The sequence below is a fragment of the Antrostomus carolinensis genome, unplaced genomic scaffold (assembly GCF_000700745.2).
Source record: "Antrostomus carolinensis isolate BGI_N321 unplaced genomic scaffold, ASM70074v2 scaffold3535, whole genome shotgun sequence".
NCBI classification, from domain to species: Eukaryota; Metazoa; Chordata; class Aves; order Caprimulgiformes; family Caprimulgidae; genus Antrostomus; species Antrostomus carolinensis.
The window spans coordinates 1-16,709 of record NW_010314055.1 but is presented as its reverse complement, the minus strand read 5'-3'; the positions used below and the strand labels follow the sequence as shown (position 1 = coordinate 16,709).

The following is a 16,709-nucleotide window of genomic DNA, read 5'->3' as shown; positions in this document are numbered from 1 at the left end:
GGAGTGAGCAGAGTTTAAGAGACAGCCATGCAAGGAAAGCTTGGCATTCTCTTACCTGGAAAAGATCTTAGTTTGTTGTGGTGGAACACAGGGAGCTGGGTTTTTATTGGTTAAGTAAGCAATAAGATATCTGAAAAAAAAATCGAGTCGCCCAGACAAGAGATCTACAACTCTAGGAAGCTGGCAAAAAATATTTACATTTACTGAATTTGGGGATTTAAGTTACTTTGCTTAAGTTCATCTTAAGAAATCAGCTGTGATAGGTGTTAACTACCCTATCGTTTCCTCAAAAGATTTTTAGCAAAAAAGAATTACTAACACGTCAGCCAGCACAGCTGAGATGCAAATTTTTCCTTTGAGGAGAATTTCTAAATTACCTTCACTAGCATTGTGCAAATTACAATACTAAAAGCTTCATTAGAAACAAGTAAACAAACAAATTACACTTTCCTATGGTATCCCTTGTAGGGGCTGAAAGGAGTACTTCAAAAAGCACGTGATTATTTGTATTTAGTTAAGTGTTTGGAAAAAGACTAATTATTGGAAGCACCTATCACAAATTAAAAATCAAAATTGGTTATAAAGTGCTTATTTCAATAATTTTATTATAGAAGAAAGCATTTAATAACTATGCATTAATGTCTTCTAATAAGCTTTGGCCAAGGAGGTCCAGCCACACTGTGCCCATAGCACCTCTCCCACATCCAGCTAATTTGCTATGCAAGCAGCTCACTACGAAGTGAAACTGTGAAAGACACAGTAAGCAGAGCAAACCTGCATACTGGGATCCACAAGGAAAATTGCTGAGGAACAATCTGAGTAAAAGAAAAACGTATGTTCAAGAAAGAAAGCAGATATTCTCACTACTTCCCATATGTGGTGTTTTGGAAAGCAGAAAGGAGGCTAGCTCCATCACATGAAGACACAGAGCTTTACCTGTGCAGGTGGCAGATTTTTCAGACCCCACCTACAACCTACCAGAAAAATCTATGTCTTTTCTTCCTATCTCCAGTTCTGCATCGTGAAGTATTTTATTCTAGTTTTACAATGGTATTAAACATTAGTGCTGACTGAGAAAAGAGTAATTTTTACGTCCTACTACGTTGTTTTTTTGTTTTGGAGTTCGATATGTTCTCTTCCAATTTCTCTGTGGTGAGAACCTTGCCTTCTAAGAGGATGAGGTCTAGAAAACCTTCAGAAAAATCAGGCTGCTTCTGCATCCCTTACTTTGGAACTTTTCTTCTGAAGCTAGTCAAGGAAATTCAGTAAAAATAAATGTTACCCTGAGTCAACACTAGCACAATCAGATCACTGATCTGACCAAGAATGATGGTGCTATAAAGCTTTTTGGAAGGCTTCTCCAATTTAGGCTTTTTCAAAGCAAAGCAAAGCTTTAGTCAATTTAAAATAAATTTAAATACTAAGGTTTCCCAAACATAGAAGACAGATACTTAGGATTATATAGTTTCCTTTTCAAATAGGACTCAAAAACATCGGTTTCCCATTTTGCCAATCCTTCAAATTTCTTGTTTACATACAGCCCCTCCTTTGCAGGTATTTCATACGCTGTTAAGCAATACTACATTGCTGACCAACATCAGTAAGAGTTGATTTAAGAGCTCAGTCTTCAAGCTGCACATTTTCAAGGTTATATGGCTCATGATGGTGATTGAAGAAAAAAGGGCAAGTGTAAGAGATCACAGGGACTGCCCTCGGACAACAGGAGAGAGTGAGTTATGAACTGATGAGGTCCAGAGTTATCTATAATCGATCCTTTGGAAGATAAACTACTCCATTTTATTTTTCAGCCTGGTCAGCAAGGATTCATCAGGCATTTCATTTTTGTTTGAACTGCTCATAAACTTTCACTCTTGTTACAATATTGAAAATCAGTGACTGTCAGATGTTGCCCTAGTCTGACTCAGCATGTCAAACACTGAAGAAGGAACAAAACCAGGAGCTGTATTTTTTGTGAATAAAGATTTAAAAGAGCCATCAATAGCAAATATAACAGAATAACTTGTTTCAGAAGTCTGAAAATGCAGGCTTTTCAAGACCATGCACCTATCTGATTACAGCAGAGACTGCTCATACTCTTCAATAAGATGTGTTGTTCACCTCTGAAACACAAAACATTGTAAATGATGTAAGCCTGAGAAAAACAAGCTAGCAGCTAAGAAGAATAGGTTAAAAAAATTCCAAAAGTAAGCATGATTACTTCCTTCCCCAAGTGCAAACTTATTTAGCAACATCACCTACTGCATGTGAATAGGTATTACAGACTGTGTAGATGCACAATGCTAAACTGTGGCAACCACTGCAGTTGAACACACTAAATCCGAAACACCTCCCTGAAAAGCTGTCCTGGAATTTTCACTGCAAGGAGGAAGCACAGGTTATGACTTTTAAACTATTTCCTTCATAATATTTCATTAATTGATGTGTCCTTGTTCCAATAAGCTTCTTGCCCTTTTAAATCTCTGATCACCCATTTCCCTACTTCAGGAACTCACTGGTGTGCCCTCTTAATACGTGGTGAGCTGGTTGCTGGCCAGCAGGAGCAGGGAGACAAAGGGAGGGCAAGGAGGGGAACATCTTCCTGAGCAGGACCTAGATGCTTATGCCTTTTTGAAGCTAAGGTTTACAAACAAAAATTTATCTTACATCAAACTACAACTTTCTCTGGGTATGACGTGGCTTTTGTCTCATTAGGTATCTGTTATGGGTAAAGGTTTATTTTGGGAGATAAGGAAAACATTTGTAAATAACAGACAAGCAAACTGCCGCAGGGAGGGAAACCCCAGCTGCCTATTGCTTGCTAGAACCCCTACTTTATACTGTGCTCATACATAAAGAGGGTAGGCTTTTGGTATCTGTGCTTAATAAACACAGGCCTGGCTGGCTCATGGTAAATAAACACAAGGCAATGACAAAACATTATGAGTGTGTCCTATTTTAGAAACTGTGATTGTCAAAACACACCAAGTTCGCTTTGATCTCTTTCCATAAACTTGACAGTACCAACTACATAAATATCTATCATTAGTTAAGCTTCAAACTCATAGTCAACAACTGGAAGATGTATACAGCATACAGGCAACTGCATTAAGGGCTGCAAAGATGATCAAGGGGCTGGAGCACCTTTCTTCTGAGGAAAGATGGAGAGCTGGGACTGTTTAGCCTGGAGAAGAGAAGACTGAGAGAGGGCCTTATTAATGTTTATAAATATATAAAGGGCGGCTGTCAAGAGGATGGGGCCAGACAGTTTCAGTGGTGGCCAGCGATAGGACAAGGGGCAACAGGCACAAGCTGGAACACGGGAGGTTCTGCTGAAACATGAGGAAAAACTTCTTTACTGTGGTAAAGGTGTCAGAGCCCTGGAACAGGCTGCCCAGAGAGGGTGTGGAGTCTCCATCTCTGGAGATGTTCAAAACCCACCTGGACGCTTTCCTGTGCAACTTGCTCTGGGTGAACCTGCTTTGGCAGGGGGGGTGGACTAGAGGATCTCCTGAGGTCCCTTCCAACCACCATCATTCTGTGATTAAACAAATTCTACATACATAATTTTTCACTTTTAATAGTAGATCTGCCACTGAAGTTTAGAGAATATGGAAGCATTGACAAAACATGGTTTAAATGATTTCCTATTTTTACATTATTTTAATAAAAAATTTGCCATATTTGTTACTAACACAATCAAATTCAGTACAAAGATGAGCAATATTAAACAGTATAAAACATGTATAAATTTTAAAGTGAGAAAACATTGTTACTGAAATAGGTTCCTCCATAAGGGAAAGTTTTTCTGATTTTTTTTCATTGGTATTATTGGAGATATTACATAGAAATTCTAGATGGCATTGTAAAAGTAACTAATTATTCCCCCTGCTATTAGCACTACCATTCTGCAGAAACCCGAATGCTTAAAGCAAGCCTAAACCTCTCAAGCACACATGCAAGGAGTTGCATGCAGGGAACATGCAAACCCAGCACCTACCTCCACTTTCCACCTTTGGAAAGAAATATAAGCAGGTGTAACAAAAATCTTTCCCTTGACTTTCAAATTGAAACTGAGAAATAAGTGTACATCACCTGCCAAAAACCCACCTGTAATCTAATAGTCACAATTATCTCTAAAAGGCTACAAAGTAAAATTCAGCAATACTGGATCACTCAGAAGGGTGAAAAATAATTTCCTGCTGCAATTGAACTCACTACATGTGAAGAGGAAACAATTATATATCCACAGTTTTCTACTTCACAAGGTTTCTCCTTACATCCTAAAGCTTTCTTTATTCCCACAGGGACTGAATCCGTAGGCAAGGGCACCTGTAAGGTATGAAGACCTGTACAGTACAAATACATTTTCCCACTTTCAGTCAGGTGCCTTTTGGGCATCTGCTGGTCAGGTCTCATCACAAGTAAAGTTATGCAACTTCCATCTTCTGTAATCAGTCTGGTCACCAAGAATTTCTGCTATCAAAGTAGGCATGATTTTTTTGAGGATTACTTCCCATTGACAATTCTTTGAAATAGAACAGAAGAGATCTGGCAAAAAGAAAACCAGAAAGTGTCCTACCCTAACAAAACCAATCCAGTATTACAGTACAATATTCTCTCTGTGAAGATAGTATCCTGCCAGACATTTGAATCAACAACTATATTCCAACTGCAACTGTCAGCATCAAGGTGCTTTATAAGAACACATAAAACCTCACAGGTTTGAGCAACCAGTGCTGAAGGGTATTGAGAAAAATACTTGCATAGCCATTTAGTTACTTACATTGTTGTTGCGTGTTTCTACTGCTGGAAACTTCCTGACTATGAATTTGACAGCAGATTCCAGGTTTTTGTCAATAAGATAGGATGGTTTGGCTTTGGGGTCACCGCATGCCTATAAAAAAATACAACAAAAAATGAAGTAAAAACACAATCATGCTTCTAAAGCTAAGTAACAGTTGCAAATCTGAAGACAAACTAGAAAGATTCTTTTTTTTGTTTGTTTATTTTTAGTGAGCAGGTGATAAAATGAAAGGCAAAGTGCAGGGACTGTCACAGCCGAAATATGCAATGGGAAACAGTACAAAGATGCTCTTCTACTGAAAAAGATGCATGGAAGTATCAAAGCAGTTAGTGCAGAACAGCAGTGAGGGAAAAAACTCAATCCTAAAAGAAGGAGGGAAAAAAAAAAATTGTTTCCTTTTAATGCTATTCCTGGTTTGAGGTAGTGTTGTATTCATCTGGAGTTAATAAACTGTTAGAAAATTCAATCATGTCATCATCTGTGCAGGACAGTGCTGGGCACATTAAATGATTAAACTATCCTTTGTGAAACAAAACTAAAAGCCCCACCACCAATCTGCATTTAATTTTTTTTTTTTAAATTGTTAACTGCAAGACAATTTTCCATCCCACAATAAAACCACCAGTACTTGCCTGAAGTATCCTATTTCCTTAGATTAAGAACTCAAGTTTTGCTCATTTTCTTTACTCCTGCGGTAGCATAGGCTGTGCTTTAAAAGCAGCAATCAAGAAATTTCATTAAATTTTGATCTGAACAGAAGTCACAACTAAGTGTTAGGTCTCTTAACTTACATATCAGAACAGCTTCTGTAGACGAACGACTGTCGAAGCACCTACTTTTGCCAGCTACAGTGCATGCTGTCAGACATACTACTTCTCAGCTACTCTGACTAGCGAGCCATGCTATACCATTTAGTTGGGAGAACCATACTAAAAGCAGCGTTACTTACATGACAAAGTTGTGCTCAAATTGTATTTTCGCTCAAACATTCATTTAGTTTTATAGTCCTCATACGGATTTGCAAAGGAGTTTCGTGTCTCATGCAAAACTAAATTACATGCTAGGCGTTTCTACACAAGAGAGTGAACTCAAATGACAGTTCATTTAAAAACTTCTCCACACTGATTTATTTCTATGACCGAGTTGTGGACTGTAGAGACAGAAGTCATGGAGTATGAGACCGATTCTGAAAGCGGGCAAGCGGGCAAAGGGAAGGTGAAAAGCTTTGCAAACCTTCCAAACTTGTCCTTGCTGGGAAAGCAGTGTAATAAAAAGAGAGAAAAATTACATATAAACAAATTACTCTTAAATTCTAAAATTTATAACATTTAAGTGAACTAATACACTATTACCTACACCCAAGAGAACATCACAACCATCTGTTACTCTAGGCAGCATACTTTGTACCGGATGGTAATACTCACATACTCTCATACTCACAAACAACTTTACATCTACTTAATAGAATTTTACTATTGTGCAAAGTTCTGTTTATATGCTGAAACACGTAACTTCTAATACTATTTCCAAACTAAGTTTGGGTAGGGAGAGGAAAAAAAAAAAAAGGGAGTTAACAAACATCACATGCAACTACAGGGGTAAAAGAGGAGAGAAACTCAGTTAAGTTTTACATACCTGAAAAAGAAACGGTAGCCAAGAAAAAAAAACAAAAGAGTCATTATTGTAAGTTTCTAAAACTCCTACCAGCAGTACATGACCATCATGATGTATGCTAATATACTACTCTAATACCAAAACTCTCGTATTTGCTAATTTTTCCACAAAAATACTAAATTTTAGTAAGATGTCACATCTGTAATACCCCAAGAGGAATTTATAACGAAAATAAATTCAGCAACATCTACATTATCAATTAAATAGTTGCTTCGATATTCTTACAGCAGCAAACGTGCTACAGAAGACGTATTAGGTACACACTTTAAAGTCTTTACACAATTTCAAAAGTAAAAATTTTACTGCAAATAGGCATCAAAAAAGTAAACCATGCACACTCCAAATTTACAAAATCTCAATTAACTAGATGCCAAGGGTTTGTCAGAATCTGTGTCAGATTATTTCAGTTTTCTGTCCTTGCCACACATTATATAACTTTCTCCACTAAAAGAAGGATTACAAGCTAAGGAAACAGCTTAATGGACTGTATATATTTGTGGCCTGTTAAAATATGGTTGTGCTTATATAGGAGATGAGACACCTGCCACCGTTGACTTCCTAATGTTTTCAGTCTGAATTGAAACATTACTTCCACATACACTCCTTATTTTTCCTAGCAACAGATGTTTTTCTTCCTATAAATCAGCTCTCAAAAACACTTACTACAAATTATGTTATACCCAAGCCCTTACACACAGATCGTTCACACGGAAACAGACGTCTGAAAACACTAACAATGCACATCCTCGCCTGGCTTCAGGAACTCAGTTCCCAGAGATGACTAATATCATCCTCAGTCTAACTGGCAGCCCCCTCAATATATCTGAATATGCAAGAGAGCTTTGTTCCTTCCCATTGTTTGTTTGCTAACATCACACTTACAGCGACTGTAGCTCTTCCTACTAATAAACTACATGAGATTGATCCATAGATAAGAAAGAAAATTGCTGCAAGATATAAAAGGTTAAAAGGTATCCTTCATACATTTCAAAATTCCAGCTTCTGAAAAGCAGCACAAGCCTACCTACGTGGACTGAATAGAAAGAGGACAACAGACACCACTGAACAAGTGGGTCAATGCCTTTTTTTTTATCCTGTATTCCTCAACAGCTCAGCCCCTTTCCCAGAACTGATATTATTTGATTGCTGTTGCTGCATCAATACTTTTAATCCATACTGTTACCTGCCTTCAGCATCACATGTAAAAACTACATAAGCTAAACCTCTCCTAAACAGCAACGGCTCACTACACTACACAATCTCGAAAGCATAAAAGAGTTAAAATACAAACCCCAATTGTAGCACTATCACACAAGTGTGACCACAATTTCACACTGTGGAAAGAGCAAAGACATTGAGGACAACGGTCTTAGAATATAGATAAGAAAGCTAGCTTTTAATAGTTGTCTTAGTCAATACAAAATCCCTTGTCAGGCAAGAACATTGTGGTACAACACACAAAAATCACTTTGCCATATACAGTTCTTCAGTATTCAAACAGAATTTTGAGAATTAGCCAAATGCAGTAGTGCTTTCTCAATCAGTCACAGATAACACTTTTTCCCCCTCTAAGTGGGGTACAATAACCTTTTTTCATTTCTTATCCTAAAAAAACCCCACCAAAACCCCAACAAACCAACAACAAAACCCAAGAATGTCTAAATTTTTTGAGCATTCAAAAGAAATTCAAGAATTTAAAATGTTCTTACTAGTGCATTCATGGAATACAGCTCTGGAGCTATGGGATTCCAGCTGCTTCAGCCCCGAAATATTATACTGAAAGAATCTCCCAGCAGTCATTTTTTAAATTCCTTTGTACATTACTAAATAGCTGTCAAGCAGTTACGCTAAAAAAGATGATGCAAAGCTGCCGTCAGAGGCTAATGTAAGGAATTAAAAAAATAACAAAGTAAAAAGGACTCAGACACCGCATTTCTATTGAGTTACACAGCATTTCTTTCCACAGCACTTCGGAGTGGTAGCCTGCTACGATAAGCTCTCAACTAAGTGAACATATTTTCCTGATCTGATTCTGTGCATCCAACTCTAACAAGAACAATATGATTTCTATAGCTAAGAGATTCATTGTTCAGAATACATTTTGGCTATCATATGCACAGGCCATCAAACTCCAGCTAAGACAGATCAGACTACATGTACTGTTTAGAGATGCTTCACTAGGCTATACGGTTTGAAGTAAAACAGTGTTTTTCTACCTACCCTAATAATCCAGATAAACAGATTATCACTATTAAACCAAATTCAGACTCTATTCTTCCCTTGATGCTATTAGGTTCTTCTATACTATTTCCACTTTGAAAATGAAGAATACTACATAGCTTCACTTTCTAGGTTGTACTCATTCAGAAGCAGCCAACAAGAAAATATCCAACAACAAAAACCTGCTTAAGGTCTACATTTAAGATAAGTAGCCTCTAAAGAAGAACACAGAATCCAGGACAACTGCCTTTGGCCCAGAGCAGACCAACATTACGAGATACAGCAAAGAGATCTTCTGTCCCAATACAGTTGCAGCTATCACTGCAAAAATGAAAGCCGAACATTTTACTTCCTACTTGAGGACAGAGGATGTTGGATGAGAACAAAAAAACATCAATTGACAAAATTACTACATATATCCTGTTGATGTGACATGCATAAAGGGAAGTTTATGTTCAGGTATAATCATTGTCAAAAGCCAGAGCCATGGCACAGTATACACAGGGTGTAAACTTGCATTTAGAAAACCTACATTTCACTCATGGTTTTTACCTAAACCTGCCACATATCCTTGAGTAAGAACATTGGGAAGTATTACTTGAGTTACATGGTGTAGGATGATTAAAAAAAAGGCTAAACACGACACTGTATTATGGAAATAGTTTTTATATTCTTCTATTTGATGCTAAGCCCAACGTATTCCAAATAATCAGTAGGGCTGCTTCCCAATAAAAGAGAAATAGGGACATTTGACTCAACTATTTCCTATTTTCATCCCCCAAACCTCCTACATCAGATAATGATCATAAAACAAGTCATATACTGCAGCAGTTTAACATGCTTTTATTACTTCAAGAGATGTTGATTTACTGTTACTGTGGACTTGAGATAAAACACTGCTGAGCAGAGTTCCACTCGACTGTGACAAAATACACTGAAATAAATCTTAGTTAACAAACCACCTCACCTTCAAGTTTCATTTACAAATGAATGTGCACTAAAAAACTCTGTGAATTCAACCTGCAAATCGATGGAATTTCAATGACAGCAAAAAATATGCCATCCCCTGAGCTAGTAACTTTCATTAGTAAATGGAAATACACTAAGATTTCTTGCATTAAAAAACAGGAAAAGCTCCTACACATACCATTTACAGTTCACTACAGCATGTTCTCTTGACACACAAGAAAGGCATGCACGTTCTTCTTCCCTTGTAAGAGCTGCTGACATTAAAGACTTTGCACTAAAATGTATCTGTAAGTTTGAATGCCCGCTTTGCAGCTATGCATCCTATAAGTTATACTAAATAATACAGAGCAAAGAAACATTCAAAGAGACAAGTTTATCATTAACTCTAGATTTCTGTAGGATAAAACCTGCTATTTATTCTTTCTGTCATGCATTTAAAATAATGAGATTACCAACTGACAATGGCTAATTTTGAAAAAGCAAAACTCCTGAGAAGGAGAGAGAGGTAAATAATAAAGAGCTGCTTTGAATGGTGAATACATAAGGAAACAGCTCCTGCCACTTTTGCCTTAACATCTCTGATGATGCCTACCACAACTGCTTTGCTGTACTTCAGGTTTTGTGGAAGTTGATGTTTCTTATTAAACAGGCTGGTCCCAGATAAACGTTGTAAATGAAGTCTTGTCCCTTTTAACAGCAATGCAAACAGATACAAGAATTAGTCGGTCACACATGGACAAATTATTAGAGTATAGTTTAATACTTTGATGGCTAAAACTTAACTGTCCTACACCAGTACCACTTGGGTAATCCCGTACCAAGTAAACTACATTACTCGTGTTTGAAGTTACATAAATGATACTTGTACAAAAACCTGCATTTTGATATATAAACTATGCTAATAGATTCAACCAGAACCGTATTGTTGCCAGGATTCAACCAGGACCTGGAATCAGAAGACAGTCTCTAGTTAACTAATTTTGGACAGTCTCTATAGGCCTTGAACATATCCAAAATATGGCTCAAAATTATTATAAATTTAACAGTTATTGCACTTTTCATGCACAAAGGTTCAAAGGTTTGAAAGACAATGCACTTTCTTATTAATTAAAAAATCACAATGAAAGGTGTTAAAAGTCAGTCCAATATTTCCTAGAGCTAAGCAAGACATCTTCCCCACCATTATTCCTTATCTGGTGTGTCTTGAACCCCAAAGTATAGACTTTATTTTAAATCCTAGTGTATCTCTACTCAGAGATCCATCCCTTTAAAATGGTAACTCACGTGAAATCAGAAGAAAAGGCTAGAAAGAACCTCAAGAAATTGCCTACCCTACTTTCCTGTTCCAAAGCAGGATCAACTGTAACTGTGCTGCTCCTGGGAGATGTCTGACAAATCTTTTACTTACAGGTCTCCAAGAGGCTACATTCAAAAACATTCTCAGTCTTTTCCAGTATCTAACGACCTTTTTCATTAGAAAGTTCTAAGATCTAAACTGAATTTAATCCATCACTTCTTGATCTCTGTGGCCTTGTTGAATTGCACAAACTATTCCACTTCTTTCTGCAACAGTCCTAAATACTTAAAAACTTGTATCACTTATTAATTTACTTTTAAAAAAATCCTGTCATTTTCTTAATGGGTGAAATTTTCTGCAGCACTGGTCTTTCTTATTATTCTACTCCGGACTTTCTCAATTTTGTGCACATCTTTCTTGAAAAGTATGTTGAATCAGACACATTTCGGATGAGTCTCAATGTATGCCATGTAGAGCAAAAGGATTACTTCTTTTGTTTTCAGACTATCTTGTTCACACATTTATAGAACCTCACGCCATCCCTAATTTTTTGCAGTGAAATTTAGTTGGCAAACGTTTGTCCTGGCAAGTCCTTAACCTTTCCCAGCTATTTTCTGCTGAGTTGCTATCTCATTACTTTTCATTTTGTATTTTAAATTTCACAAAGCACAAAACAGCTTACAAGCATACTTGCTCAGCCACCTCCAAGTTTGTTACACCATACCTACTATTTTTTCAGCTCAAACTGAATTCCAATTAGGTTCTTCATTATTTCTGTAGCTTCTCACGGTTTCCTACCTAGAAATTTATTCAGCACTCAGTAATCACCATCTAGGTTGGTAATACAGAGAGCGACTGGAACCAGAGGTAAGATACACCCAACGAGACCCTGCGATCTGACAATAAGCTCTTGGTAACCGTCCCCTAATATGGTTGTAATGATGAAAGCAGATGGATAATTTCATCCAGACTGTACTTCCTTAGATTGTTCATGAGAACAATCAGATGAGGTAATGTCAGCAGCCTTGCTAAGGTCAATGTGTAAAATTTCAACTAACTTGTCCATACTAGAGCGATCTGTCACCTCAGTGATGAAAGAAATACTTGACACTATCTGTACAGTGATAAATTCACGTTGTCCTCTTGTGTTTGTAGCACCTGTTTTAAGTAAGTACTTGGTTCTATTAATCAAATATGTGGCAGGTGAAACACAAAGAAAAAAGAATTAAAGACAAGTTTCACTGCCACAAAACTTTCCCTAAATGTAATTGATAAACTTACATCTTAATAAAAGAAAGCAAGGCAATGGGAATGCCCTGTCTATTCTGAATCTAAAATAAGAACTGTTTAGACTTTTTAGCTGTATCTCCTCTGCACACAGTCTTAAAAATCTCTTACAACTAAAACTGGATTTGTTTTTGTGTCAACAAAATAAACAGTAATTTTTTGGGGGAGGATAGGTAATTAGTATTTAAACAAAGAAAAATGCAAGACAATTCTGGACATCTACACCTGGTGCAAAGGGATAAAACCACCTGGCTTGCTTATTGTTTCTTGACAAAACTAGTTGCTTTTCCGAATTAAAAAAACCCAAAAACAATGTGACATAGAATCATCAGTTTATGTTTGCTTTCTGAACAAAGGAATGTATTTATTTATTGCCAGCACTGACTAAGAGTTTGTCTGGGGCTTCCTCCTCTTCTTATCAGCAGGACAGTATTCTGAGCCATTCCTCCAAGATCAGACACAAATAGACAAACATATACTGTCATCTTTACCTTTAAAGAACTGCCGACATCTAGCAAGCACTGGACGCAATACTGCCCCACCCTAAGACACTTTCTGATGACCTGAAGACGTTATCTGTCCTTTCCAATACCAGCCTCACAATTTAAAACTAGATTATTTGTGAGCTTTTCCCCTTAGCTCAAAGCTCTGCACTCCAGCACAGAACTAAATGTCAAAAGGGTGATCTAATCCTACACCCTTCCAAAACTCAGAGCTCTGCAGATTGGAAACTTCTCCACATTCTGCTAGTCACCTCAAATCTCTTCTCCTTCTTCCTGAAGAACCACTCTAGTGCATGATGAAAACAGTACACTTCATCAACTGGTTCTATTAATCAAACAATCGACTGGCTTTTACAACTGCCCTCTGCAATGTTTAGACTTTGTCAAGTCCTCTCCAGCCCGGTTTTGGAGCTTTTAGGATCTTTTTCTTTACCCTGATCTCATGAGCAGCATAAAAGGCTGGTGAAGTAAGATTTGACCTCTGTTCAGCCTTGGCTCATCTGGTCAACTTGTCATTGTTTTACCACAGGAGACTTTGATGCAGTTCTCCTCTTTCTTTTTCAGCCTATGCTCTTGCTCTTTTGAAAAGAGTATGTACTTCAGCTGCTGCAGAAGAGAAAATAAACAGAGAAAACAAGAAGAACTGTCTTTAAAATGGCTAACAAGCAACATCCTCAATACAGGTAAAAATCCGATATTCCCACTATTGCATCTTTCAGGAACTAACTGACAATTAATCACCTGCTGAATGATTTTAAGTCTGGCTTCATGCAGTGCTCACAACAGAATGGGGACCACATTTTTAATTTGGAATGGTAAAGATAAAGTCAGCTAGAGCCCCTGCAAATATTTATTCTGTTCCTTATCTATGACTTGAGTTTGGTTATGCAGTTCCTATCTAAGAATTTGTTTAAGATTCTCATCTTTCAGATACTATGTAATCATCAGAGTTGTGAAAGTCAAAAGAATTTGTTTTGTTAATGACATTTTAAGAAAAAATTTTGCACACAAACATAAGACCTCTACTGTGAAGAACAACAGAACATTGCTAGCAAAGCAATTCATGCTAAATAATAGACTCACCATGTCTGAATAATATATACTCTAAATAATTCACAACCTTAACTTTTATCCCTTGTAGTTCTGTTGCCCCTAGCACTGCCACAACATTCATCAACATCACACTCTCTTGATTTGCTCTGGCTAAATCTACACTTCAGGTATTTTAAAATATTTTAAATCAGGTATCGTAAATACTTCCCAGTATCCAAAGGCTTTATAAACAAAAGACAGGCCCACAGAAAACAAGATTATTTCTCTGCCACCACTCTTGAACAATACACTTATTTGACAAAACTGGCAGCACTACACAAAGCTTACCAACACAGCTTTGGTCTGCTCTGAAAGGCAACCACAAAATGCAAGCTTCACCTGAGCCAGGATGGCATGAAAAAACCCTGCTGTCTTTGATTTAGAGTCGTTCCATTGTAGAGAAGTAATGGCAAAAGAGTTACTTGGAAAACAGTACAACTGGTAGCCTGGATAACTGAGGATAAATTCTTAAAAAGTAGAAGGGAAAAACCAGGAGAGAAACTGCAATGATAAGATTTCCAAGTTCAGAACTAATACTGGTCCCAGCACAAGAGACAGCTGAAAGTGGCAAGCAAAGGGTCGTCCTTCAAAATAACACCACCAACAAAAAAACACCTCCATACAGATCAAATACGAGTTTTGTCTCATCACCCACTATTACCTCAGTAACTCCATTTTTCATATTTTCCATGTCACTCTCAGACTCAAGCCCCCACACATGCAGATACTCTATCCTGAAAACAACAAATTTTAAACTATTTCAGAAGACAACAGCAGCACAGAAGGTCAATAAACAGGAAATGATGAACAATTAACAGCTATAAGCACAATGACATGAAAACTGAAGTTTATATAGGAAAAAGAAGTAAAAATATCAAGTTTCTAACTGCATTTAATAATTTTTTTTATAATTTTTTAATAACTACAATTCCTTGGGAAGTAAATTTTTCCTTTGTTTCTAACAGTCAAGAAAATTCTTAATCTTTTAAAATCTCTACTCCCTAGACAGCATCTACAGCAATCTGTAGGGCAGCTATGAATACTTAACCTCTCACTTCCTCTTTTAAAAAAAAGTCTTAACCATTTCCTTTAACCGCAATACCACAAATTGTGTGGTTATCTCTAGTAACTTGAGTTTCGATATCATCTTCAAGGAGGAAGCTAAGACAATCTTAAAACAGCAGTTTTGGAATGGATTGTTTTCAGAGAGGGAGAAAGAAAGGAAAAAAAAAAGGGGGGGGAAGAAATAAAGAATAATAAATTGTTCCAAGCAGCCAGCTATGCTGCAGCTAGACTGTAGATATTTACAATAAAATGCAGTAACCAATTCTGAGACTTCTGGGGTTCAGCACCAGAGCTAGTCTGTTACCACTGTCAAGCAGTACTGACTGCAGCTTAAGAATCAACTATTTGGCTCACAAATCACTGTACGAACACAGAGAGTTGTGTCTGGGACATCTCCAGATTTGCAAAAATAGACGTCATGCAATAATCAAGCCACCTGGACATGCCTCCCCTCTCTGTGTATGTAAGACCTACGCAATTTTGGACCCAGTCCATGGCACATGCAGGAAAAACTGGTGTCACCTCTGTGCGGATGATCCCCCACTGAGAACCTATCCACTCGCATCACTTCACTAACACGAGTAATGACAGAAGCTACCACCATATGGGCAACCGTGCTCAGGACTCTGCCATCTAAACACGCCAACAAAACAGTGTCTGTGGGCACTGGAACACTTAACATAAGTGTCCCCAAAACAGAAGACTGGTAACGAACACAGAGTCCACACTCACAATGGTTAGGTCATAGCTGTATGTCAAGACAAGCTTTAATTTTTCCTGTCTTGTTTCCTGCCTCCTCCCTGCAAAGTATGACTATGCTCAGGCAAAACTCCCATAGCTTGGTGTTCACCTGGTATATTTCTCTCAAAGCATAACAAGTACACATACAAATGACTTGCCCATTTTGATGCTTCTCCCCATAAATAGGGAATTTCTGCTTTGTTTTAAAAGCGTGATTCGACTGTTACAATGATTAAGCTGAAGCAATTTGACAACATACAAAACTGCAAACTAAAAGGACTCACTTTTGTTTCAGAAAAATAGAAATTTGCAACAATTCAGTGAGAACATTTTATTTACGCCAGTGAAGATCTGCAGAAACACTTAAGCACGCACTAACTACTGGCATTGCTTTGCATCAATGCTGACTTTGGAATACTGCAGCCATTTGGGTTTTTTGCTTGGAAACAACACCTTAAGTAAAAGCAACATCGCACTTGGTGTAGCAAAGTAGCCCTTACTACTTCTGGGGTAGAAATCTCCTATATGAGTAAAACAAGTTGACAAAACACATCCTTTAGCTCAGATCCTTTAGGTAGGATCGCTCCTGACAGAAACTCGGGTTCCCAGTGATCCAGCAAGCACTTAAAACTTTCTAACTCTCCCTGCGATTGCTGCAGCACAGACCAGCTGAGCCCAGCACGCAGAACAGCACAGAATTTTAACACACTCAACCTGCAAAGGTACGCTCGCTGCCTGGACGCAATAACTCACGTTATCTTTGAAGTAAGAGAAACTTCTCAGAAATAATGGTGTTGAAGGTAAAGCAATACAATCCTAACAGTCAGCACTGGAAGCGGGCTGAGCAGCCGTACAGGTTCAGATGATGTATGGCACATTAGGAAAACTAAGCTGGTAAGGAGAGATGAGGCACCCGGAGCAGGGGATGGCCATGAACTACCCTCTTCCATGTTGGAAAGCACGAGGATTTCCTCATGCAGAGAAATTCACTAGCAGGGAGGCGTGACCCATCCCTTCCGTCAGCACCGAGGCCGGCAGCTTCCTGCGCGGCCGAACC

The 16,709-nt window shown here is 37.8% G+C and overlaps 1 protein-coding gene across 1 annotated transcript in view; it reads right to left on the bottom strand.

Annotated features, from left to right (window-relative positions):
- LOC104524561 (nck-associated protein 1) overlaps window positions 1-6,055 on the bottom strand; it is a gene marked incomplete at its 5' end in the record, with an annotated part of 49,635 nt that extends 43,580 nt beyond the window's left edge. The window contains 2 exons of the mRNA XM_010167484.1: window positions 4,784-4,894; window positions 6,038-6,055. Coding sequence (XP_010165786.1) covers window positions 4,784-4,894; window positions 6,038-6,055 — 129 coding nt within the window. The remainder of the gene's footprint in view (window positions 1-4,783; window positions 4,895-6,037) is intronic.
- Between the last annotated feature and the right edge of the window lie 10,654 nt (window positions 6,056-16,709).